The 27,886-nt window shown below is 42.2% G+C and overlaps 1 protein-coding gene across 1 annotated transcript; it reads left to right on the plus strand.

Annotated features, from left to right (window-relative positions):
• Positions 1-25: 25 nt before the first annotated feature.
• LOC128721100 (microtubule-associated protein futsch) lies at positions 26-27,886 on the plus strand. Its single transcript, XM_053814818.1, has 8 exons — positions 26-239; positions 9,328-9,426; positions 12,949-13,121; positions 13,360-13,582; positions 13,639-13,797; positions 13,875-19,587; positions 19,663-27,638; positions 27,717-27,886. The coding sequence occupies exons 1-8, from the start codon at positions 26-28 to the stop codon at positions 27,884-27,886; spliced, it is 14,727 nt and encodes a 4,908-aa protein (XP_053670793.1).

Below are 27,886 nucleotides of genomic sequence, written 5' to 3' on the forward strand. Positions count from 1 at the left end.
TGAATTTTACCAAGGAAGAAGAACGATGGAACAGGATCAGGATCAGATGGAACCAATGGAAGTGAACGGAGATGGGCACCAAGGAGGCACCATCGATATCGGGGCTGGTTCCGACGGGCCACCGAGTATGGTCGGTGTTGGACCGCCGAGTCCCCTCACCGGGTGCTATCTGTTGATCATTATTGGTGAACCACATTCCCAGGATCACAAGGATATCATTCTTCAGCGGCTGATTAAAGGTATGTCCATACAAATGAAAATATTCTATTTCCGTTTCACACTAATCAACAACAGGACAGATAGAGCGGGCTGTTCCGTAAGAAAGCTTGTCGCTTACGTCATGCAGGTTTTCGAAAGACAACGTATTGCGATGGTACGAATGCATTGGAATACGCTTAGCCATTTCTCAATTAGCGATTGCGGGTCGTAAACAGACGAATAAAGATAATCCACTAATCATAGTCATTGACACTGGCCGGAAAAAGAGCCGTTCTGCGATCGTTCGCAATTAATTACATCATTCCTCATGCGACCCTCATTTCGTCGTCTCGCTCCCAACCATTATAGCAGGTCAGACAGGAGTTGCCACTTTCTGGCCAGAAAGCCGTTTGTTAGGCCTAAGCGAGACGGCTTTCTATGACACCGAATGCTCTGTCGCGAAATAGTCGACCCTTTGGACGTGCCCGTAAGCTGATTCCTGCTTCCACTTTGCAGCTTTCAGTCAGCGTTTCATTCTGTTGGGGCGATAAAAGCATGGGTAAATATTAGCCAATACAAGGAGTCTGAAAGGAATGGCATTCCAGATTAGAATAGGGACGGCAGTAGGCTTTCGGTTGGCTGAGGGGAAAAATTTAATGAAATTATTCGTCTGGACCAAGCCTATGCATGACACTAATGGTGTCCACGATAAAGAACTAGTACACATAAAACCCACTTTCGGATTGTTTTACCGTACTGTTCTTCAACAGTAGAATTTAACTTCACTTGAGTCGAATTATTTCATTGAATGGTTCTATGAAGTGTGACACATTATTTGAACTGAATTTAAGCGTCTCAATAACCCAGTAACAAGACCTGGTTGAGTTTCCATAAAGTTTCAATTCACAATTCCGATATTATGTTACAAAATTGTTGGGTTAGCTCCATGTGATTTGCATAGTACTATGCATGTTTGATATCTGATCTGATCTGAAAGTAAATTACAATGCTTTGTCATGGTTATTAATTCAAATTTGCTCTCGTTTGTACTAGCGTCCAACCTAAACACTTTGTTTCGGATGTATTGAAAATAAAATATAACCTCTTGGTAGACACAACTCCAGGTGTGTAATTTCACCCAACTGGATGTGTAAGCTATATTGTACCGGCGAAATAGTACAGTGGCTTCCTCACTGCGACAACGAGGCATTGTACAAGTGGTCTGTTTAGCAGATTGGACAGAGTTTCACATGGTTGTATAGCTTCTGCTATTTTTTCACGTCGTTGGGTCTGTTTTGTATTCCTCGGAGATGGGTTGTTATTACCGATGACAACAAGGGTGTCCCTTCGAGTGCCAAGGATCTGATGATAGCATGCGAGAAGCAGAGGAGCCTTAGCAATAAAGAAAAATAGAAGCTCGTCGAAGTTTTCTTGCATCCAACGTCTGTGTCCTTCGTTTGTTTCGAGGTCGAACACAAAGACGTTGGTGCCGTTTCATTGACAGTAGAAATTTATCACGATACTATCCGTGCTCGATAACATAACGATTGCGTTCGTATATGTGGAAAGGCGCATTATTTTCTGCTCCCTGGGAACGGGGTCGTTGTTGGTGGTTAGCGCCGAATCGATAAGCGTATCCTGGCAGTTCTATTTTGATTGGAGCGGTGGCAGGGTTTTTCGATTCCATCATCGTGGTCGATTATACGCAATGCTGTTTTCGTGTCACAGCCAAGCTAATTTCAACATCGCACGGTGCCAAGGAATTCGAAGCCAGTGCAACCAGTACGTGGATGCGTTTGCGTGCGACATGCAAGCGCACTGCTGAAAAAAAATCGTCTATAACAATGTGATTTAAACAAAATGAACACCATGCAAGAGAGCGTGAGTGATAGCTGCAAAGAAAAAGGAAAGGAGATGGATAAAAAGTCGGAAGTGCGGAAGCGCATGGTAATTTATGAGCTGGACCGAGTAAGCTCAAACGCCAGGACAGCTGGTCCTTGATACCTTCTCATTCTTTTAAGCTCTCTCTAGATGCAAAGTTTTGATGCTCCATATTTAGATTTTCGGTCGAAAAAGAATTTGGACTTACGATAAAGCGAAACACAGTGATATTCTAGAAATCTGATAAATCCTTTTAGTCTTTCGATTTACATTTTGAAGAATAGGAAAAGTGCTGTTAATGTATGACTGATTTGGAGGAAGATAAAAAAAGGAAATTTTATTGTGTTGTAATACCATTGCTGTTAGGAGGACGGAATTTTTCAAATCAGTGCGAGTGTTAAGGACACAGGAATCCACAAAAAACCTGTTTATCTTTCCCATTGCATTCTAACGTTAAGCTGTTGTAACATATTTTAGCGTTACGCCGTTGGAACATATAGCAACATATTATCTTTTTGAAATTGCAATCGTAAAGCAAGTCGTTTCTTCCGAGCAATAGTCCTTGTCTGACAATTAAAAATTTTACTGTGAAATTATTATTAACTACATATATTCATAGAGTGTATATTTTTAAGTCGTATTGCTGAAGAGTTATTTTTAATTAATTTACTAATAGCTTTTCTCAGATGGTTTGATATTCTCAAATTTCTGCCAACCTGATTTCGCATGAAATTCCAGACTTTGGAAAACTCATGGTGAACATGATTCAGCGCTTATGGCTACGATCCAACCATTCGATAAAATCCGGGTGTTCTGCAGCACCAACAAAAGATTCTAGAGTATACCTCCCGGCCAACAACCTCGATCCTTTGGCAAAATTTTGAACCATCCAGTCGCTATCCGCCTGGCCAAATCGAATGCGGGTAGGAGTTTGTGCGCAAACGCATCACAATGCTGTTTTCCAGCAATTTTTTGTAGCCATGCTTCTCGGTGAACGGTGGTTAGTTTTCTTCTGGTTTGCCTTGACTTCGTAGAGATTTTTCCTGTTTTGATATTGAAACATCTTGAAAGAAAATGTTACATACGGGGGGGAACAAAAACGATAATATTCCTGTTAAATCTATAGCATAAAAATATACTGGCATACTGTTAAAATAGCTTTTCAGAATTTTGTTATCGCTCTTCATGGTATTATATTATGAATGTAACACACATTTACTTAAAAGCAAGTTTTTTAGAGTGAACACGTTTTTAATCATCAAACGATTAGATAAGACATAAAATCAACTTACCTAGGATTTTGTTCCTGACGAGGGCCAAACTGCTGAAATTACCGAAGCCAGCAAGAAATTACAAATGTTTTAGGTTTCATTCTTAGAATCACAGAAACTATTAGGGTTACTTGAACCATGCCTGTTTATGTGCTGGATTCTGCTGGAAATTTTGTGGAAAAATTAACTTCTGAGAAAATAGACATTTGTAGTTCATAAGGTCTATGCGACAGTATGGCTTGTTTGTGTGGTAAACATCAAACATTTCTAAGCATAACATACAGCTGCTATGATTTGTCGTATCCTGTTCACCTGCCATTATACAATACAGACGATACATAAAAAATGTAGCTAGCAATGTTTATTTAAAATTCATGGCTACGCCAAGAGTGGAGCCTGTGGAGTTCGTGTTCAAAAAGCTACCCTAGTTGGTAAAGTTACAGTCCAAGGTATTATACTGCTTTTAGGCCTCCACGCAATGGGTTTATAGCGTGCTCGAGTAATTAGTGAGTGTTCTGTTTTTTTACTCCAAAAATAACTCACTGGTGGAAAAAAAAATAGAATGGTCATGCATGCCAGATAAAGAGAAGAAAACAGATATTAGACTACAGTTTTTGAATGATATTTTACATATATAACCAATCCTTCCATGATGTAGAAGCTGGTGGATCTTCGTGTAAAAGCAAATCCGATAATGTAGCAGTAATAAGTGGCTACATTGTGCAGCGCTCGGGAAAATGTGAAAAAAGATGTAAGAGAAAATCAGCCAGAAAACCCTCTAACACCAATTTGTATTAAACTTTGATTTTGTTTGTATAAAAATTCCTTTAATCGGTAGATGTAAACGCGTAACTCTGCATTGTTTTGCAGATTTTCTACTTTATGGCGAAACATATAAATAATCGAGCGAGATCTGTGTCGTTAATTTTGCAGCATTGAATATACATAAATAACAACAAATGATGTCTAGCATGAGGTAAGGAAACAACGAATCTACAACACAGGCTGAAAATAAATAAGATTCCGAACGTGGGCGCATGACATCATAAAGGGTACCAAAAAGCCATCTAGACGGTGAAAATCGATCCCCCATAATGTGTGTTAGTTCGGCAGCATTTGCTAGACATATACAAGAAAAGCCCTTTTGCCTTCGACGTTTTTCAACGCCGAAAAGATGGGAAGAAAACGAGGAAAGTATTCCTCTCTCTGTTTGGGTGGGGTTGGCTTTGCCAAGTTGTTTGCGTCATCCGCTAAATCGGGCCTGAAACATATCCTAGAAAAAAGCCGACGAATATTTTTACTTGCGTGTATCTTCAAATTTCACCGTTTCGTTTACTTAGTTCACAACATTTGAGACAGCTTCGTATAGCGGATAGTTTCCGATAAAGAGGTGAGGCTGATAATTGATGAATTTCACTGTACCCTTGTCCTGTCTTTCTTCAAAGTATAAGTCTCTTTTATCGAGTATCGAGTTATCGAGTAGTTTATGTAAGCGAATGGAACACATATATTCGAATAAGTTTGCAAGACCTGATCATAGCTTGCTCTCTTAGACCACCGGTCAGTTGTAGAATAAATTGATAATGCAAAAATATTAAGGTAATTTTAAGGTTAATACAAAGGTATTACGATCAACGTGTCTCTTCTCATATCGCAAATCAGTGCCGCAAGTATAGCCGTTCTGGTTGGGTATAGTCTATTTGATGATTATGGCTAATGTATAATAAGTGGAGCCGTTTCATCATCTAAATTACGGGTAGTGTGTGATGATTTAATTGCATAAAATTTTTAAGAATGTAGAAATTAACTGCGTGATGTGAATTTGAAGAAGAACATTCGACCACTGCGAGAAGGAACGAGAAAAGAATATAAGTAGAAGATGAACGAATGATGGAGGCGCAAATACACGGTATTACGATTTTATTCCTTTTCCATGCGGAAAATGTCGGACTTTTAGACCATTTTCTTTAAACATTTCTCATTTTAATGCTCGTTGAATTTTGTTTAATGTTTGTGTTCAAAGTATTTAATGTTTGTGGTATTATATTACACCATTGTGATATTGTGGCGTCAAGGATGATGAGTATGTTTCTTGAATAAAAATTTCATCAATAGGGGAAAATGATGAAAATTGGATGCCTATAGGCAGACTTTGATGCGTGATCTCTGTTATTAAGCAGACGTTTGACGAAATTCAGTCTGGTTGATTCGTTTATGTTTTCTTTGAATCTTCGGTGAGTAATTGATTGCCGTTCGATGTGTCCGGGTAGTCATAAAGACGATTTGTGGGAACTGGTGTGTGCTCGGTAGAAGCGTATCAAGCTATTAGTATTCAAACGCTCACCGCGACGAGTTTTTTTATTCTTCTTTAACTTTTATTTTTCCAGCCATCCTCTTGATAGAAAGCTTGTTGATAAAATCGTTGACAATTTTTGAATCAAAGACTTTGAAAGACGAGGAAAGCATAACATCTCCTCGAAATTCGATATATCACTTGAAGTATAGGAATGACAAACACGTTTCACAAACATGCCCGTCGTTGAGCCGGTCTGCGACGGAAAATCGTAATCCTGAGGTAAATGAAATAAGCCTTCTTCTGCGTTTCTATTCTGCACGCGAAGGGGTAGGAGAGAGAAGCGATGGTCATAGAAGCGATCGGTAGATGTGAGGGGTTGTGCGATAACCGACAAAGGGAGCTCGCACGCGTTCTTCATATTGCTAATCTAATTAACGAAAAGAATAATGAGCTTTCATTGGCTTGGCTCAGCGGCTTCATCAGACGCGTTGGGAACGACGTGCTGAAGAGAATATTTTCTAGGCTTGCCCTAGAGTGACAAGGAGTTTTCCATACGCATGAAATAATCTCGGATTTTCAAAGGTAGAGGGCATCAAGTGCGTACTGGTCGTGCGCAAGCTTGCCTTTGGTAAGAGCTACTGCTGCCATCATATCACTCTGGCCATCAACCCGAGCGAGTTAAATCCCTTCTTGCACTCGCTGTACACTTGTCGTCACGAGTTTTTAATTGGACCAACTGAAACTCTCTATTCCCACTCAGAGATCACTGAGTCGAAGGCTTGTGCAATGTCTATGTAGAAGAGTATGCGAAATTTATCCTATTTTGTGCTCTAATGATGTCAAAACACCTGGTTATTTACGGCTTTTTAAATCGTTGGTTGAATGTTGTGTAACTTTATTGATATTATTTTTAACGTTCGGTATAAAACAATGCAAATCAGAGCTATTCTTACAAGTTTCTTAACTATACCAAAGGAAAAGATAATTAGTATCAAAGGAAATCAGTAAAAATGGCTTTTTAAGTAAACAAGCATGAAGAACAAATTATTCACGAGCTATTGTATGCATGGTAGGTTGAGGTTCAGACAAATAATGAGATGGTAGTTTAAAAACCGATACATTGAAGTTCAACAGACAAGGAACATAGTTAAGTTTTAAGCCAGGGAGAACGTCAAGAAAAAATAAAGCGTGTAGCCTTTATGCTTATCTTCAGGCGGTCACTAACCTTTGAAACGGAACAACTCTTTCTTCACACTGTTGTTCAATTTATTGATTGGTATACTTGACTGGCATTGGCATACTTGATTGTTTTCCATATATAGATATGTGAGGGTACATGAATTCACTACAATGGAAAAATATAAAACAACATTGACAATGAGGCTAATAGGTAAAGCGGAAACATTGAGAGAATGATGAATTTAATTTAAATTTGGTGCTTAACACTTGTCAGCGTCAAATGTATCAGAGATGTTTAATATTTCGATATTAAATTAGAATAAACAAAAAAATATATAGAAAATAAATGCTTTGAAGAATGGTAGATACTTTTGTTCGAATTGCCCATGTAATCGAAAAATCACAGCATAAATACTTCGTTTTCTTCAAGTTGCTCCATCGTTTCAGCTTATCTATTAACTGTATCGGTGTACAATAGACAGTACTTGTATCGAAAGGGATGTTGAATGTAGTTAGTCATTTAATGCTCGTTACTGAACTCAAAGCAGGTCATTGATATGAGTGGGTAAATACCCGTACAGCTGTATAATTGTTCTGCTTTTTCTATAGTACTTTTTTATTTCTTTAGTAGGCTTACATCTTTGTTTAGTTCAAATACAATCAAACTTCACCCTACGATATATGTGCATACGTATGCAATGAATACACAATATGCACGCAACGATGTAACCTCCCAGAATAGTCATCGAGTCATTGAACGGGTCGTGTACTTTCTTTTTTAATCGCGTCATCATTTCTTCTTTCGCTTTTAACCACAGTAGAGTGATGTCATTTGTGCGAGCTTATATGTTTGCGGTGTTGTTTGTTACGCTATTGGTGGCTCTTGAGAACAGCAGTTAGGAATGTTACGCCAGAATAATGTGCGGCTGCCCGTTTGATATGAGCCTATCATATTCAACGGTGACCGATTAGCACATAACATGGTCATGCAAACATAAAGGCACGTTCGATGATCATACATGATCAAACAGACACGTTCGATGCCACGTTGCCGTTATGTGGGATATTTGAACTATTTTTTCTGTGACTCATTTATAAATCAGTTAACATACTTGTCAGTCCAAGAGCGGATGACTGAGGACTCAAAGTTTTAAAATGTTACTCGATGTTAAAATTTTATTCGCAGAAAATGATACTCAATGTTATTTGGTCTAACGAACTCGCTATTGTTCTTTCTCAAAAATGTGCAATATACAATCAAAATTTAACGTAATATTCATACAATGTTCAGGAAAAGCTGTTGGATGCATGTCATAAATAAAACCATGAATGTTGAATAGCTCAGATTGTGTTCCACTGTTCTACTGTTAATAGACACTGAAGAGGACGGTCTGTACGAGGAAAAGGAAAATCCAGCCCCAGTGTCAATTTTGTCGGACTGTTGAGAGCTGAAGCCATTACAAAAGTCTCCGTCGTTGCATGTATCACAACTGATCACTTTCACTGACCGCCAGTCGGATGATTGGCACATATTGGCTGACTGGAATGTGCAGCTTTTTACTGTTCCGGAACGATTTCCATGGCTGTTTGTAAGTTGCAGCTCGAAGCACATGAACTCATCGAGACTAGAAACATTCTCATATTGCGTTAGATTCACAAGACGCTGCAGATGTGCGTGAACTTGGTTGACGCGCTCGAGACTACACTCGACGAGCTCCTCGTGAGATCCGCACGTATCCCATCCACAGTGGTGACATTTTAAAGCATCAGTACCTGAAAATTACGAAGAAGTAGTGCTGAAATAGAATGCTATTGCTGCGAAATAATGTAGAACTATGAAACTGTGGTATCGCTTACATTGCGGCCCGCAAACCACCACGAATATAACTAATGCTAGTACCATCTTCAAAACGCGAGCATCACTAAAGAAGAACATCGTAGACTTGTCTCAGAGAGTAACGTTGACGGACTGAGCTTCTCTAAATGTGATTTAATAAGCCTCGGTAACAGAAAGAAGAAAGACCTACGTGCCTTTGATGAAAAAAACTGCTGTATCGCTGCGGCGATGGTCAAGGGCATTGAGTCGCAACGATTTGCTTACGTAAGTAGTAAACTTATCAACAATTTTGAGGCATGGTGCATGGTCTTGCCAGGTATGATGATCAAATACAAATTCACGATCGTGAGAAACATTGAGAGTTTCTCAAACCGAGTTATTTTGTGGAAGCAAAGCGGCAAAAGCGTACGCAATCTGTATGAACGTACATGTTTTGCGAAAGCTGTAAAGCTAGGAAACAAGCGCAACTTCACTGCTGTTTTTCCAAATCGTGTACCACGCTTTTCATGGAGGCATATACAACACGGGAATAAGTTTTTTTAGATTGCGGTTGTATTAAAAAGATTTACTAGTTATCACACCTATCAAATATAAAGTAATGTTCGTTTTAATCGTAGCTTTTTAGAAAATCCTATAACTTATTTCTGATTAACGTATTTTTACAGGTTTCCTGTCGTGGAATGTAATTGATTGCCATGTTGACTTGGAGGATGAACTGCATACGATCACGTTGCAGGCACTTGATGGAGAAGAAGGGAAACATGGTAAGCTTACAGTGATATAATTAAATTTGTGACAACTGCAGAATTCAACCTCCTGGATGTTTGCAGTATGATGTTTGCGGTTTTATGATAAAATCAATTGCGTTGTCTCTTTAAATATTCTCAATATAATTTAATAATATTCTACATTTTTTAAACTTATGTTGATGCTTGATAGATTCGATTTTTGCCAACACAAACAAATAAGCTTGTAATAGTTTGTTTGTTCGGTTCCAAATAAGCTTGTTTGTTCATTTTCCCACCGTAAAAAAATCGTTCCAATTTAAAATTGATGACTGGTAGGCTAAACATAAAATGGAAGTGATGTACATCAATACCGCCAACATCATCTCGTTTCTGTTAACATCTTATGTCCGCATCATACCTGGCACATGACAGACAAACTCATTTAAATCCGAAGAGATAAGTACGAAAAAGACAGCTCGTTGTACTATTGAAGAAATGCAATTTGGATCTCTCGTCTAGTTTGGAGTGATACATGGCACTGAATTGACATGTCCATTGCATTTTTGTTATGTTCTCAATTCGCATCGGTCATAACCTTCTAGGTTTTGCCTAATGAAATCGTGTTTGTGGATGGATGCTTTCTTTTGACATTAAACATATCAAATCACTGAACAACATGCTTAGGAAAATAAAACGTACAATTTACAAAGCGTTTTCATAGCTAAATGGCAATATCATTTAATTAGATGGCAGATTCGCGATGTAAAACATTCGAACAATATACAAAACAAAAGCAATGTTAGTACTGATAATTACTAAATCTATCTTCAGTAAAGATAAATCACTGTTGGATCGAACTCAAGAGGGAATTGATAAATTAAGAAAAGATAATTCCATTTGCGAAACCAACAACGTGTCAGTCTCTGTGATGTTAAGTAAGCACGCACTTCATTACGCATGCTAAGGTTTGCAAGAGTGATCCCATTAATCTGAAATAAAAATTGTATTTTCTCATCGATTTTGTTCGTAACGAAACTAATTGTCATTCTGTAGAGACATGCACATGAAGAATCGGAGAAAATGCTCGGAACAATTCGTTCACATGGCGTAACGATGACAGAGTTTTGTCGTTGTGGAATATTCCATTCCAAGTAATCCCTCAGGCAGTGCTCACCGTTGTTTTTGGGAGAAATTGAATAAATAAATTGATTTGATTGCTTTCCATCAGTGATTTTATCGTTTATCAACGTCGATTGAATAACGGAGAACAATCTTTCGTTGCACACATATGTGAAAGGTTTGTCTTCGGAGCCTTTAGGTCGTAGGGCAATAAATAACCTTACCTTGTATAAGCTACCCAACAGTGCGAAGTTATGTTGTTGGAATCTACACTGGCATAACTTGTATGTTTGCTCGGATAGCTATAACGCAGAAAATACGAGATAAAATCGATGGTTGGTCATGGTGGTGTAATTTCCTGTTTCCTGCACGTTGCTTCCCATGCCACAGGGAATTTGGCCTTGCAGTTCCCAGAATGGTTTTAGCTATGTAATAAAACCCAAAATGTCTTCAATCTGCTGTAATCACAGCCTATCATAGGAACATCTTAGAACTAGTTTCTTAATCGTGACATAAACAATAGAGCGTGTAGGGAAACTTGCTTCAACTGAGTTAATTGAAATGGAAGGAAAAAGTTTGTATGTTCATTCAAGTCGTAAGCCATTAGCCATGATTGCGAATGGTTTCGAAGGAACGATAGCAAGTTTTCTATCGCATGCATCTTCGGATTTAACGAATATCATACATGACACGACTTATGTATTGTACGTTGACCTGTGGAAAGTACATGTGTAGTGTTCTGTTTAGTGGAACAGATTTTTTGTAAAGCTTGTTATTGATCAAACTGCTAAGTGTCAATTTATATCACTCAATCGCTCAAGAGGATCTTTCCACTCTTAAAAGTTATCTCACCAGCTGTGCTTCAGTATGGTTTATATAAATACCTCTGCCTGTGCGTCATGAGTAGTATTCTTCATACACTTGAATAGGTTGCATCCTAACACCCACAGACTAAGAGCAAAATGTTTAAAACTATTGTAATAATATCAACGATGTGTGCTGTGCTTACGGTGATAACAGCACAGGTTTCGAAGGAAACGGACCCACCAGTGACAACCACTACTGCAGCATCAAGCGTAACAGCATCAAGCGTAACAGCATCAACAGCATCTCCTAACGTGCCAACAACTACAGGATCAGTAACAACGTCCACTGAACCCAACTCTGCAATGAATTTGAAACTGTCGTTTTGGCCGATTTTTTTAGGAGTATCTTTTTTAGCGACAATGCTCCCAATATATCACTAGCTGCGTGGCAAGATGAATAATTTTCATCCTAATCATTCATAAATGTGTAATTTTTCTTCCAAATTATGCGACTGCAAGAAAATATTACGATCGTAAGAAACCTGAATCAACAATAAAGTAAAAAATCTAAAGTACTTCTACCTTTGATAAGTGTTAACGACATTGATATAAAATAGTTTTCATGTTTTCAACAAAATGTTCAATGTTGGGGTGAATGAAGTGGATTATTTGTATAAATAAATGCTCGTATACGTGTTAGATAACGTATACGATTCAAAAACAAATTTATTGTCGTGTCATTAGGAAAATTTTCACTTTTTGACGACGCCAAGAATATTCGGTATTTATTGTTTGTTTTTACAACTGTCGTACAATATTTCATCAGTACAACTTATGCCTATGATTGTAAAATTTCAACTTTTAACAAACAATAATAAAACGCACTCGTTCAAAACACATCATTGTTGAAAGAGTTCAGTAAGCTCCTCAACAGTATTGAGGTTTGGTTAAGAAACTTCCAAAACCCAATTGATTCGGTGCACTGTATTCGCATTGTGACTGCAAAATATGGGATCCTGTTCAGGGTGTTCTAGGATAATCATGAATATGCAAATTTTTCTGACAAGGACGGGTTTCTTACGCTTTGTAAGCTGGTACTCACACTCTGCTTGAATCTTTGGCAGAAAGACGGACGAGGCAAGGATAATTGAAACCACACACATACAAAAAGCCCATTATACTTCACTTTGACCTTCACGTCAACCGCGCCGATAGCTCATAACACCACTCAACCTTACACACCACCAGCTGCATAAGCGGTACATATGAGTACATTGTGTAATAAAAATCTGTACGAGAGCATCGTGATGAATGCTACTTCTGTACAGCAAGCGTAACTCATTTTATATTCCTTGAGGCAACATTTCGCGTGTCGTTTAATACGTTGATATTGTGCAACTCGGGAAAATCTAGTATTCTCATAAAATTCATTATCGCAATGTCAAACAAAACTGAAACAAGATTTTAATAGTTACAAAGAATGTGATTTGTTGAATGTGTATTGGCTCTTTTTAACATTCCTTCTTCTGGATTGATCGTATTGAATCAGACCAAATCATTGTTTAATATATGCAGCTAATAAGAAGCTGAAATATTTGTCAGGTTGCAATACTTAATTTACCATATGTTACAGGTGAACGATTGATTCAGTATGCCAGCGAGAATCTGGTTACGGAGATTTTAATTCATCCGCAAGTCAACACCTTCATCCAATGTATTCGAAACTTGCTGAGTAGTTTTACCCGGCATCGACACATCATCCATACGGGGTATACTTTCTCAGGAAATGGTTCGTGGATATTGCAGGTAGGTACAGACGACTGCCTGATGAAGATTATGACTGTATGATATCTAAGTAAATATGAATCGGCCACAGCTGTTGTTCATAGAAAAGCTTAAATAGTAGAGTCGCGAAAGAACTATATTATATAGGATGCATTTGTACGATACACTGAATAAAATTGAACTAATTCAACGTGTTCATTGCATAAGTGAAGTAAATTTCCTCAATGCTAATAAAGCTATTCTTTCTGTTCGTTCTCAGGATGGAACGTTTTCGGTTGTCGACTTTATGGAAGCGTTCCAGGAGCATGAGGTGCAACGAGTGCTCCGTGCCTATCCTGATACGATCACCATGGACGTGCACTGTGCTCCCATAGGACAGTGGCACACAATCCAGGATAAGTCATTCTCGCGGTTCTGTCAGATTCGTATGAACCCAGTTGATGTGCTGAGTTCGGGCAGTGAAAAGTTGAATAGTTTTGTCGGTAAGCTTTGAGTGCGACACTGTTTGAGCGTAGGTCTACAATTTGATCCTTTGCAGCTTATTTATCGTCGATGATTATACCGACGGAGATTTCTGAGCTTTTGGAAAGCTCAGATGTGGTTGGAAATATTCGTTTTAGTCATCCGACGTTATATGTCTTCCCGGGTGGTCAAGGAGATGCAGCCTTGTTTGGAATCAACGGCTTCAACATGCTAGGTAATACTCTCCATCAATAGTGAAGGGTTTGAATTTAACCATTTCATTGGACCAACGTGTGCTTACTCTTTTTCTAGTTGATGGAGGTTTCAGCCGCAAATCGTGCTTCTGGGACTTTGTGCGTCATCTCGATCGCCTGGATGCAGTGCTAATGACTCGTATCAACAACACAAACATCAAAGGCATTTCATCTGTGGTGGAACGCAAAAGTGAAGCACACGTCTATCCTCAGATAGGACACTTTTTCTGCAACATTCCCGAGCGCAAAAGCTTACCTAGTCCCGATGGTGACAAAGACCGCGACCCGCTGTTGGTGGATATAATTCAGGAGGGCCATCAGATCGTTACTAATCTCAAATCCCTCAACTTAAAAGCGCAAACGTGTTACCGAGACATTGAACCAATCAACCTGTATCATAAGGTTGGCCATGGTACACTCGACATGTATGTTATTAGTCCGGCGCGAGACTCACGTGAAGTTAAAGATTTTCTAACACGTTGGGCAGCTGACGATATGAGGCTATTTACGAAGGAGGCCAAGGAAGGCAAAGATTTCGCGTTTCCACTGCATAATCTCATCTCTATATGCGCCCTGTTAGTGTGGACTCCAGCAAATCCCGAGGATAACATAACGCGCATCTTATTTCCCGGCTCGGCGCCAGAGTATAAGATACTCGAGGGGTTGGAAAAAATGAAAAATGTAGAATTTATGCGCCAGCCGGTATGCCCGGTTAAATCGATAAGTGCAAGTCTTTCAACGCCTGTGCTAGTAACAAAGAAAAGCCTGAAATCGGCTTCAACTGATAGGATTTTAGCGGAACCAATACACTCGTCAAAATCCAAGGATAACAAGCTAATTGACAACAAGATGAAAATGATGCATGTCGATAATAAACTCGCCGCGGATATGATGGATAGTTCGGCAGATGAGGGAAAAATGGAAAAACAACTGTCGTCCAAGTTACAAGGGACTGCTACCGTTGCATCAGCGAAGGTCGAAAGCAAGTCAAAATCCACCCGCTCTGGTAAGTCCATTGTCTCGGCCGAGAAAAAATTCGATAACAAAAAAATGGAGCAACAGCATGATGAAAAGAAGGATTCCATCTCAGACATCAGCTCAGATAAAGAAGATCAGCTCTTTATGGACAAATCGAAACCCTTGGCCGTAGACAGCGAAAAAAGTCTCGACGAGCCACTAGATACACAAGAGAAAATAGCTGAAACCGAATCAGCGAAGCCCGAGTTGGATACAAAGGAAAAGAAAAAGGAAGATGCACCATCTACTGGCGCTGACAGCGTTGGTGTAGCAGTGAAAGCCACTAAAAAGCCTCCGGTGTCCCGAACGTTGACATCAGCAACCGCTAGGTCTAAAGTGGAAACTTCCGGCAAGGGGTCGAAATCAACAGTGGAACGAAAACCAATAGTTAAAAAACAAACAGAGGCAAATAAATCATCCCCAACAACACCGAAGAAAATTGGTTCGATTGAGGCAAAGTTGCTGAACGGAAATGCTGAAGATACGAAGAAAACAGTCGGAAAGTCGGCCACTACGAAGGCAACACCCGTGGTTGGCGGAAAACCTGGTAAATCCAGCCCAAAGGCAACACCAGCAAAGAGTACCAAGGATGAAAACAACCGCAAAGTTCTTGAAGCAAGACAACGTCCCACAACTGTTGCCAAACGAGATACGCTAGCTGCTAGGAAGGAAGTAGAAAAGAAGGAATTACTATCCACGAAGGCGCAAACCGAGCGTAAGCCTATCTCTCGTCGACCGAAAGGCGCAGCTCCCGCACCTTCCAGTGTGGCCCCGATTGGAGGCAGCCCAGTGAAAGGCAAGAAGGTTCTCAAGTCGGAGAAAGACGCAGTCATACGAAAAGCGAAGCTAGACAAGAACGGTACAACGGATTCTAGTCTCGTTTCAACCCCCAGTGCTGACGAAGCAGTGGTCCCGGTAACGAAACGTGCGGCGGGAATGGCTCCAACGGAAGTTGCTCCCAGCGATAGCGACGCGCTTGATGCAATCAAGAAACAACAGCAACTTGCAGAGCTGAAGGAAGAACAGGAAGCGGTTCGTGAGATCGAGGCCGTTTTTAATCGGGACTCTGCAGCTCAGAAAGCATTGAAACACCGCGAATTGGCTCTGGCAGAAGATCATCGTGAGGTGCAAGATAGTGCGACTGAGCCGGAAGAGGAGGAAGAGTATTTGATTATTGAAAAAGAAGAGCAGTACACTGAAGATTCAATCAACGAACCTGAAAGCAGCGCCACGAAGGAGGAAGAAATTCAAAAGCACCAGCGTGATTCACAGGAATCAGAGAAGAGAAAGCGTGATAGTTTGGAAGAAGATAAAGGGGAAAAAATAGATTCGGTAAAAGATGTGGGAGAAGCAGGCGATGTTGAAGAAATTCAAGGCGACGGAAAATCAGATACTCCCTTGCTACAAGGAGAGGGTGAACAGGAACCTCGTGCTGAAGAAGACCATGATGAGAGGGAAAAGGACGAGCAAGGAAAACTTTCACCCCAGCACAAACAGGAACTAGAGGAAGAAGTACAAGAAATTATTGCCTCGGCCAAGGAGATTGCAAAATCCAAGATGGAAACATCGATGGATGGGTTGAAGACCGAAGAAATTTCATCCATCAGTCCTGACGAAAAGATTAGCAGTACAAAAAAGACGAGTGATACTCGCGATGAAGAACAAGAACATCCACTGGGTCATATGAAAGATCATATTGACCCGCCACTCCACGAGAGTCACCATGAAGAACGAGTGTCGGCCACTGTCGAGTCAGGAGCAACTACAACCGCACCGACTCTACCGGAAGACGAACGTATTCCATTGGATGAGATCAAAGAAGACCTCGTGATTGAGGAGAAGCACGTCAAGGAACAGACAAAAGAAATTGAAGTGGTCACAACAGTTGCAACAGATGCAACAGCTGCTATTCGAGCTGAGCTGCCCTCAGGACCCGAACTAGCTCCAGAAAATGTAGCTACTGCAACAGCTCCTTTGCAAACAGTTTACGAGCCATTAGAACGTCCGACACCCGCTAAAATGCAGTTCAGCGCTCAGCAAGCGCACATGCGAGACGTAGTAAAGACACCGGACGAAGTCGCCGACTTGCCCGTACACGAAGAGGCTGATATTGATGAAGACTACACTGAAGACAAAGATAAGAACATCAAGGAAAGCGAGGAAAAGGATCGTGATACGAAAGAGATGCCAGAGGAGGAGGTCGCTGGTGCAGTCTCTTCGGCGAGACTGGCACCAACGATAGCTGCGTTAGAGACTGATGCAAAGCAACTCGAGAAGACTGATGATGGAAGGAATGTAGCGGATAAGTCAGTTAAAAGTGATAAACTATGTGATACGGCAATGAAAGTAACGGCAGTGGAGGAATTAATCGAAAAGGTGAACCAGGACGCCCAAGTAGAAACGCCACGAAAACTGGACGCACATCACACTGAACAACATGATCCCTCAAAAGCGATCCTGGATGATGATGCCATTTTACGAGATTTAGAATCGCAGATCATTCCTGCAGAAACACCCGTTGGAGCAAAGTTAGATAATATAGTTCATGTGGAGCTACAACATCAGGTTAAGCTGGAAGAGGAGACTCTGGTTCACGGAATAGTTGGAGACAAGAGTATGCATCCAGTCGAAGAAGAACTGATTGTTGCGAAAAAAGCTGTTCCCAGAATACCGCAGCCACCTGTAACATCGGTGTTGGATGATATTTGGCAAACTCCAGACAAGGCGGAGGAAAAGTTAGAAGAACTAAAGCATTTTATTGATGACAAAGCGAAAAATTCAGTACCCGAGTTGGTAGCCATAAAAGACACAATGGTAAAGAGTGTAGTGGAGCACAAGGACGAAATCAACGATAAGGTGTTGGATGGAACCAAGGAAACAGATTTGAAGATTAAGGACGTGATTGAAGACGTCAGCCAAAACGTAGAACAAATGGCTGTTCAAACGGCAGAAGAAGTTGTTAAGGTGGTAACCGGAAAGGTCGACTCGGTGCTTGATAATTTGCAGGAAAAGACCAAACAGGTGGACGATGTACTGATGACAACTGCTACAAACCTCGACGAAAAGGTAGCATCGTTTGCTACAGACGTGTCACAAGTGGTAACCAAAACCGACGAAGCCTTGGCTTCAATCACTGCTGAGAAGAATGAATTGGAACAGCTGGCTAAAGAGTTGAAGCAAGACATGATTGGTCAGCTCGACGATACAAGGAAGCAGCTGGACGATGACTTCGCCAGAAATGTGGAGAAATTACAGGACAAGGCAAAAACCGGAATAAGTTCTTTCTTTGGTAGTATTACGGAAGGCATTAAGAGTGGTATAGAAAAGGTATCTGACAAAGTAGAACATAAGATGAAAGACAAGGTTGAGGAGGTTGAAGCAAAATTACAGCAAGTCACTGAAAAGATCGATGTCCTTAAAACAACATCCCAAGAACCAATTCCGCTGGAAAAGGAACCTACGTATGACCGCTTTGGAGGTGCTTATGAGAGAAGTTTCACGCAGGAATTGCGAGAAACGCACATTACAACTGTCGATTCTCCGGTTACGGAAGGAGATAAGATGAGTATGGAGCTCAAAGCGATGGTCAATATTCCGCATGATATCGACGAAGACAAAGAACTGGAGGAACTGGAAGCAAAAAAGAACCTTGGTACATTCGTCATCGAAGATATCAAGTACAGTGTCTTTGAAGATGCAAACCTGCGCGAAATCAAAGAAGAGGAAGAGGAAGATCGCGTTTCTCCACCACAGGGAACCTCGGAAAAGCTAAGCACAGTCTTGGGCATGATGCCGCCTCGTGCACGCACGCCCGAGGATGTTGCTAAGATAGTGGCGAATGTGGCGGAGGTACTCAAGTCCGACAAAGATTTAGAGGATATCATCCCTGGATTCGATCCACAAGAATTGGAACGAAAGCTTTCACAAGGAGCTGCACGTGAGGAGGATGTGGGCACTGTGCAGCGAATGCTTGTTACGGCCAGCAGCGAAGATGGTGGCGAAGAAACAGTGATTTGTGCCGATGGAACAATCACTTTCTCGAAATCAGTAACACCTGAGCCAATGCAAACTTCTGGAACAACTACTCCAGAGATAAAAGTGCAAGAAGAAAATGAAGACGACGAGGAAGAAGGTGCAGAAGATCATGTGCATGCTTCATCAAAGGATGCAACTGTTGGCAAACGCACATCATACGAAAAAGGCAGTCCCATTTCGTCGGGTAAATCATCACCAGACTTAAAAACATCTCCTACGTCGATAGAAGAAAAGGATAAGCACGAATTGCCGGAGAAAATCGTGCAGATTGACGCCAGCAAATCTAAGTCTCATCAAGAACTTCCCACAACAGTGAGCGACACATGCAAAGATTCGGTACCAGATCACCAAACATACGATCTTATCGATGATACCAGGCGCGAATCTGCTATCAGTACATTCAGCGAGCGAGATTACACAAAGGATGAAAGTTCATTCGTCGATGAGCGAGATTCGTCTCGAGCACATTCGATCTCTAGCCACATAAGTGATCTGAAGGATGATTCAGCCGATCTGAAATCAGTGACCGATTTTTTGAAGGAATCAGAAAAAGAGCGTGATCAGGTGTTCGCTGATGCGGATATTAAATTAAAAGAACTGTCTAGTCCTGAATCAGTTGCTAGCCAGAATATGATCACCGAAAAAGTGTCAAAGATCCTGGAAGCCAATGAAACGCATACACAAGAATCATCAAAACCGATTGATACAATAGAGCTGGAGTCGAAAATGCTGATTTCCTTAGAATCAACCGCAACCAAAAAGGAATATGCAATGGAATCAAATGAACAAAAAAGTTCAAAAGATAAAGCAGACTCAATGGATTTTTCACGTCCAGATTCACCTGCTAGCGCAGAAGATATTTCCCATGATGACGTGATATCCGCAAAAGATGGACAGTATGCAAGAGATGCAGAAACAACAAACGTTAGAGTACATTTAAAAGAATCAGCATCATTAGACTTAGCCGAAGAACTTCCGGATACAAAACAATTCTCACGCCCTGAATCACCAGCTAGTGCTGAAGAATTGTCACAAATAAGCGATCATATGTCAAAAGAATCGCGACCAGCTTCTGCTGCTAGTTTAGTTACAGATAAGGCTCCTTCTAAAAAATCTGTTGATTTGAAAACAGAAATTAAAACCGATTCACGACCATCTTCTGCAGCAAGTGGAACAGGTTTTTCTTTTGAAAAATCTGTTGATCTAAAAGCAGAAGCTAAATCAGATTCTCGACCAGCTTCTGCTGCTAGTGCACCAGACGACAAAGCTCCTTCTGAAAAGTCTGTAGATCTAAAGGAAGAAACCAAAGAAGACTCTCGACCAGCTTCTGCAGCGAGTGGAACAGATACTAAAGCTGCTCCCCAAAACTCTGTTGATCTCAAAGCAGGAGCCAAAGAAGACTCTCGACCTGCTTCAGCTGCTAGTGGTGCAGATGACAAAGCTCTTTCAGAAAAGTCTATTGATCTAAAAGCAGAAATCAAAGAAGACTCTCGACCAGCATCTGCTGCGAGTGTACCAGACGACAAAGCTGCTTCTGTAAAGTCTGTAGATCTAAAAGCAGAAACCAAAGAAGACTCTCGTCCAGCTTCTGCAGCGAGTGGAACAGATGCTAAAGCTGCTTCCGAAAACTCTGCTGATCTCAAAGCAGAAGCCAAAGAAGACTCTCGACCAGCTTCAGCTGCTAGTGGCGCTGATATCAAAGCTTCTTCTGACAAGTCTGTAGACGTGAAAGCAGATTCTCGACCAGCATCAGCTGCTAGTGCACCAGACGACAAAGCTGCTTCTGTAAAGTCTGTAGATCTAAAGGCAGAAACCAAAGAAGACTCTCGACCAGCTTCTGCAGCGAGTGGAACAGATGCTAAAGCTTCTCCGGAAAACACTGTTGATCTCAAAGCAGAAGCCAAAGCAGACTCTAGACCAGCTTCAGCTGCTAGTGGACCAGACGACAAAGCTCCTTCTGAAAAGTCTATTGATCTAAAAGCAGAAATCAAAGAAGACTCTCGACCAGCTTCAGCTGCTAGTGGCGCAGATATCAAAGCTTCTTCTGACAAGTCTGTAGACGTGAAAGCAGATTCTCGACCAGCTTCATCTGCTAGTGCACCAGACGACAAAGCTGCTTCTGTAAAGTCTGTAGATCTAAAAGCAGAAACCAAAGAAGACTCTCGTCCAGCTTCTGCAGCGAGTGGAACAGATGCTAAAGCTTCTCCGGAAAACTCTGCTGATCTCAAAGCAGAAGCCAAAGAAGACTCTCGACCAGCTTCAGCAGCTAGTGGACCAGACGACAAAGCTATTTCTGAAAAGTCTGTTGATCTAAAAGCAGAAACCAAAGAAGACTCTCGACCAGCTTCAGCTGCTAGCGGCGCAGATATCAAAGCTTCTTCTGACAAGTCTGTAGACGTGAAAGCAGATTCTCGACCAGCTTCATCTGCTAGTGCACCAGACGACAAAGCTGCTTCGGAAAAATCGGTTGAGCTAAGAGCAGAAATCCACTCTGATTCACGACCAGCTTCTGCTGTAAGTGTTGCAGATGAAAAATCTTCTTCTGTAAAGTCTGTAGACCTAAAGACAGCACTTAAAGAAGACTCTCGACCAGCTTCAGCAGCTAGTGGACTAGACGACAAAGCTATTTCTGAAAAGTCTGTTGATCTCAAAGCAGAAGCCAAAGCAGACTCTAGACCAGCTTCAGCTGCTAGTGGACCAGACGACAAAGCTCCTTCTGAAAAGTCTATTGATCTAAAGGCAGAAATCAAAGAAGACTCTCGACCAGCTTCTGCTGCTAGTGGCGCAGATATCAAACCTTCTTCTGACAAGTCTGTAGACGTGAAAGCAGATTCTCGACCAGCTTCAGCAGCTAGTGGACCAGACGACAAAGCTATTTCTGAAAAGTCTGTTGATATAAAAGCAGAAGCCAAAGAAGACTCTCGACCAGCTTCTGCTGCTAGTGGCGCAGATATCAAACCTTCTTCTGACAAGTCTGTAGACGTGAAAGCAGATTCTCGACCAGCATCAGCTACTAGTGCACCAGACGACAAAGCTGCTTCGGAAAAATCGGTTGAGCTAAGAGCAGAAATCCACTCTGATTCACGACCAGCTTCTGCTGTAAGTGTTGCAGATGAAAAATCTTCTTCTGTAAAGTCTGTAGACCTAAAGACAGCACTTAAAGAAGACTCTCGACCAGCTTCAGCAGCTAGTGGACTAGACGACAAAGCTATTTCTGAAAAGTCTGTTGATCTAAAAGCAGAAATCAAAGAAGACTCTCGACCAGCTTCAGCTGCTAGTGGTGCAGATGACAAAGCTCTTTCTGAAAAGTCTGTTGATCTAAAGGCAGAAATCAAAGAAGATTCTCGACCAGCTTCTGCTGCTAGTGGCGCAGATATCAAAGCTTCTTCTGACAAGTCTGTAGACGTGAAAGCAGATTCTCGACCAGCTTCATCTGCTAGTGCACCAGACGACAAAGCTGCTTCTGTAAAGTCTGTAGATCTAAAGGCAGAAACCAAAGAAGACTCTCGACCAGCTTCTGCAGCGAGTGGAACAGATGCTAAAGCTTCTCCGGAAAACACTGTTGATCTCAAAGCAGAAGCCAAAGAAGACTCTCGACCAGCTTCAGCTGCTAGTGGACCAGACGACAAAGCTATTTCTGAAAAGTCTGTTGATCTAAAAGCAGAAACCAAAGAAGACTCTCGACCAGCTTCAGCTGCTAGCGGCGCAGATATCAAAGCTTCTTCTGACAAGTCTGTAGACGTGAAAGCAGATTCTCGACCAGCTTCATCTGCTAGTGCACCAGACGACAAAGCTGCTTCTGTAAAGTCTGTAGATCTAAAGGCAGAAACCAAAGAAGACTCTCGACCAGCTTCTGCAGCGAGTGGAACAGATGCTAAAGCTTCTCCGGAAAACACTGTTGATCTCAAAGCAGGAGCCAAAGAAGACTCTCGACCAGCTTCAGCTGCTAGTGGACCAGACGACAAAGCTATTTCTGAAAAGTCTGTTGATCTAAAAGCAGAAATCAAAGAAGACTCTCGGCCATCATCAGCTGCTAGTCCACTAAATGACAAAACTGTTTCTAAAAAGTCTGTTGATATAAAATCAGAAACAAAAGAAGACTCTCGTCCAGCTTCGGCTGCGAGTGCACCAGACGACAAAGCTCCTTCTGAGCAATCTGTTGTTTTAACAGCAGAAGCCAAATCAGATTCTCGACCAATTTCTGCGGCTAGTGCACCAGACGACAAAGCTCCTTCTGAAAAATCTGTTGATCTAAAAGCAGAAATCAAAGAAGACTCTCGACCAGCTTCAGCTGCTAGTGCACCAGACGACAATGCTGCTTCTGACAGGACTGTTGATATAAAATCAGAAACAAAAGAAGACTCTCGACCAGCTTCTGCTGCAAGTGCACCAGACGACAAAGCTCCTTCGGAACAATCTGTTGATTTGAAAACAGACAACAAAGCAAACTCACGACCAGCTTCAGCTGCTAGTGTTGCAGATGATAAAGCTATTTCTGAAAAATCTTTAGATCTAAAAACAGAACCCAAAACAGATTCTCGACCAGCTTCTGCTGCTAGTGGTACAGATATCAAAGCTTCTTTAGAAAAGCCTGTAGATCTGAAAGCAGATTCTCGACCAGCATCAGCTGCTAGTGCACCAGACGACAAAGCTGCTTCCGAAAACTCTGCTGATCTCAAAGCAGAAACCAAAGAAGACTCTCGACCAGCTTCAGCTGCTAGTGCCCCAGACGACAAAGCTCCCTCTGAACAATCTGTTGATTTAAAAGCAGAACCCAAAATAGACTCTCGACCAGCTTCAGCTGCTAGTGGCGCAGATATCAAAGCTTCTTCAGATAAGTCTGTAGATCTAAAACCAGAAACCAAAGAAGACACTCGATCACCTTCTGCTGCTAGTGGTGCAGATGACAAAGCTGCTTCTGAAAAGTCTGTAGACCTAAAAGCAGAAGCTAAAGAAGACTCTCGACCAGCTTCTGTAGCAAGTGAAACTGATGCTAAAGCTGATTCCAAAAAATCTGTTGATTTAAAAGCAGAACCCAAAACAGACTCACGACCTGCTTCAGCTGCTAGTGGTGCAGATGACAAAGCTTCTTCTGAAAAGAATGTAGATCTAAAAGCAGAAACCAAAGCAGACTCTCGACCAGCTTCTGCAGCAAGTGGAACTGATACTAAAGCAGATTCCCAAAAATCTGTAGATCTAAAAGCAGAAACCAAAGAAGACTCTCGACCTGCTTCAGCTGCTAGTGGTGCAGATGACAAAGCTCCTTCTGTAAAGTCTGTAGATTTAAAAGCAGAAACCAAAGAAGACTCTCGACCAGCTTCTGCAGCAAGTGGGACAGATGCAAAAGCTGATTCGCAAAAATCTGTTGATCTTAAAGCAGAAACCAAAGAAATCTCTCGACCTACTTCAGCTGGTGGTGGTGTAGATGACAAAGCTCCTTTTGAAAATTCGGTTGATCAAAAAGCAGAAAACACAGCAGACGCACGACCAGTTTCCGCTGCTAGTGGAGTAGACTACAAAGCATTTTGTGAAAAGTCGGTTGATCTTAAAGAAGAAACTCAAACGGACTCACGGCCAGCATCTGCCGCTAGTGCATTAAGCGAGAAAGCTACGTCTGAGCAGTCTGCTGATGTGAAAGCAGAACCAACATCAGCCTCACGGCCAGCATCTTCCGCTAGTGGAATAGTTGACCAAGCACCTTACGAAAAGTTCGTTGATATGCAGCCTGATATCAAAACAACCTCACGGCCAGCGTCATCAGCTAGTTGCATTAGTGAACATGCTTATTCTGAGAAGTCTGTTGATATGGAGGTGAAAATCAAAGCAGAGTCAGAGAAGATAGAAACTAAAGTTGAATCTTGCGCGGCTCAATTCGAAACAATTCAAAAATCATCGTCTACGGTAGCAAACATGTGCCCTTTAAGCGATGGTGAGGATGACGACTTAGAGAAAAAGATTTGCATGAAGGAAACTCGTTCGAAGTCGATGTCAGCAGCGGTGACATCCGTTGGCCATCGTTCCGGTTTCGAAGGAAGTTCTCTTGGAGTACTAGAAGAATCCATCATTACTTCTCGTGATGATCTCGATATGCTGCGTACTTCAAGAGACAACACCGTTGAATCAACAAAGTCCCAACTGCAAACGGAGAAAGCGCCAATGAAACCATTGAAACCATTGTTTAGTGAGTTTCCTGCTACAAAAGATGAAGACCAGAAGTACGAGCCTAATAGCGTATTTCCAAAGTGTGGCCTAGATAGTGCAGAAAGTCCCGAGCATGGTGCCGCGATAATTGCAGGAACCGATCAGTTGCTGAAAGACACTGTTATTTCGATGAAGGAAGTTGAAAAGATGACCAGCTCAGTCATTTCGTCGACAGTTGTAAAAAAAGAGGAGTCCTCCACTGAGAGCAAGACGTCGTCGACAGTTTTCCCAGTGTCGGCCAATGTTGAAAGCGGTAAGTCGTCTCCTTATCTTGGAGAAAAATCTCATGAATCCAGTGCGAAATCCGTAAGCCCTCAACCAGACAAAGATTCGCTCGAAGAAAGCTCTGTATCGATGAATACCTTCATAGAAAAGGACAGTTTGTCGGAAAGTACATCCAAACACCATCAGCAAATTGTCACTAGCGTCAGCGTAACCAAAGAGTCTTCCAGCGAAATGTTCGCGATTGCTCAGAAGACCGGGGATGAATTACTCTTGGCTGGTACTAAAACTCCTCCTACTGCACCAATAAGCCCAAATGTGAGCGCGAAAGAAGGTAGTGGCATGGGCCAGACGCACTTCGAAGCATCAATTTTAGATGGTGCGACTTCTGCTTCATCGATGGCGACGACCATGGCATCCTCCGTAACGGCATCGACTGGTCCGATTGCGCAGAAGGACGATGTATCTGGTATTTCAACACCTAAAGAGTCTGTACCATCTGGCAAGTCGAGCCCGGGGCTAATGTCCGTGCACACACAGGGTAGCACGGACAGTGCTTCCAAATCGATGAATTTGGGCCACAGCAGTTCAGGTATTGAGACATCAGATTCATCGCCAAAGCCGACATCGCCCTTCCCGAAGGTGGTCGTCGATACGCTGAAACTTGCGGACGAAACAAAGACCACCTCCGGTATGAGCACACCGGACATGACTCGATCATCAACGCCCGACATGGTCGACTCGCAGATCGAGCGTATCATCTCCACGGAAGGCGAAAGAAGTGACTCGCAAACCACTGTTACGACAACTACTACCACAACGAAGACTTCGACCTACATTGTTAAGGATGGTCAGAAAATTGAAGTAGATAGCAATGTGCAAAGTGACAGAGTTATCAACACAGAAACGCAAGATCAGAAAGCATCCGAGGGTTCCTCCGGAGCTACATCAATCACCACCGTCACCACTACGTATGTTGTTAAGGATGGAGAAAAGGTCGAAATAGAGAGCAATGTCAATACTGGTATTCTGGAGCAAACATACGATGGAGTCACTTCCGCAAAATCATCGGCTCCTGTCCAGCTTACTCTGGCGGGAACGGAGGAACGAAGTTTGGCCGAAGATTATGACGAAAAAGATGTTTTATCGCCGCGATCCGACATTTCCTCTGGACAGGCATCTCGCATTGTTGCTGGGTGGCATGATGAGGATGTACCTGGATCGCCAATGAGTATGACCTCACAGGCACCGTTGTCACCAAGTACGAAGTACACCTACGACTATGACCTGCAACACTCAAGCTCGGGAGTGAGCAAGAAGTCGGATATCGAAATCGATCAGGATAGCCAAGACGATATTGTTCCACCCCAGTATGGAAGCGATGAAGCTAAATCTGCTATGCCTATCATGTCCAGCTATAAACCGGACCCAATGAGCACTTCCTTTTACGGCCAGCTGCCCGAAGTGCCCTCCACGATGCCCTTGGGACCAACCGCCACTCGCTCTATACCGATTCCGATCACAGGATCCGGCAAAAGCTTCTCTAAGCCGTACGTTGAATATGCGTCCAGCGGCGAAAGTAGTGTCGACTCCGGTCACAAGGCATCCGTTACCATGAGCAGCGATCGTAAATACCTGGACGAGGCCGATTTAGATTTCGAAAAAGCCTTTAGCGGAACCCGTAAGACGGACGACTTAATGACCACATCGATGCACTTTTCGAGTGAAAAGGAATTTATGACAGCGACCACCACAATCGCCAGCTTGGCGCAGACGCAGAAGATGGAAATGGACTTCACATCTACAGGGCTTCCCTCCTCGGTGACGACCACAGTAACTGGAGCACAACCAAGTGTAACGGCTGCCCTGTCCCAGCCTGAACAATCACCCCAACAACAACCCCAAGCGCAATCACAATCACCTTTACCACAATCAACGCAGCTGGCCGGACAGGCAGCGAGCTCATCGTCGGCGGAAGCAAAGAGCGTCTTAGACTCGTGGGGAAAGCCTCTTGGCCTTCCCTCGCCGGCTCCCATCACGTCAGAAGATAACAAGACTACTCCGAAAAAGGAGCGCCGCATGATGATGACTAAAACGAAGCTGAACAACGAGAAAAACCTTCGCAAACGAGCTGAGTCTCCTACGAAAGGGGCCGCGAAAAAGGCGGCTAGCCCGGTGTACGTGGACCTCTCATACGTACCACACCACGGCAACTCGTACTACGCAAACGTGGAATTCTTTAAACGAGTTCGAGCTCGATACTACGTATTCTCTGGAACGGAACCGAGCCGCGAAGTGTACAACGCTCTTTTGGAGGCCAAACAATGCTGGGAAGATAAAGAATTAGGTAAGGATAAGTGCTTGTTTGGTTGCATTTTTATGTCATATTTGACTTATTTTTCCACCGACGTTTCTTTCTCGACAGAGGTAACTATCATTCCAACCTATGACACCGATGTGCTGGGATATTGGGTTTCGGAAAATGAGGAACTTCTGGCTAAGTACCACATCGATTTGTCTCCATCGGCGGCAAGGTGTACGATCAACTTGCAGGATCACGAAACCTCTTGCTCGGCGTACCGACTCGAGTTTTAG

The sequence above is a fragment of the Anopheles nili genome, chromosome 2 (assembly GCF_943737925.1).
Source record: "Anopheles nili chromosome 2, idAnoNiliSN_F5_01, whole genome shotgun sequence".
NCBI lineage: Eukaryota > Metazoa > Arthropoda > Insecta > Diptera > Culicidae > Anopheles > Anopheles nili.

Bases quoted from the DNA above. Each gene is read 5' to 3' on its own strand.
- LOC128721100 (XM_053814818.1), top strand. From the start codon at position 26: ATGGAACAGGATCAGGATCAGATGGAACCAATGGAAGTGAACGGAGAT. The intron at 240-9,327 runs GTATGTCCATAC...GTATTTTTACAG, and splicing joins TCTTCAGCGGCTGATTAAAG to GTTTCCTGTCGTGGAATGTA. The intron at 13,122-13,359 runs GTAGGTACAGAC...GTTCGTTCTCAG, and splicing joins ATGGTTCGTGGATATTGCAG to GATGGAACGTTTTCGGTTGT.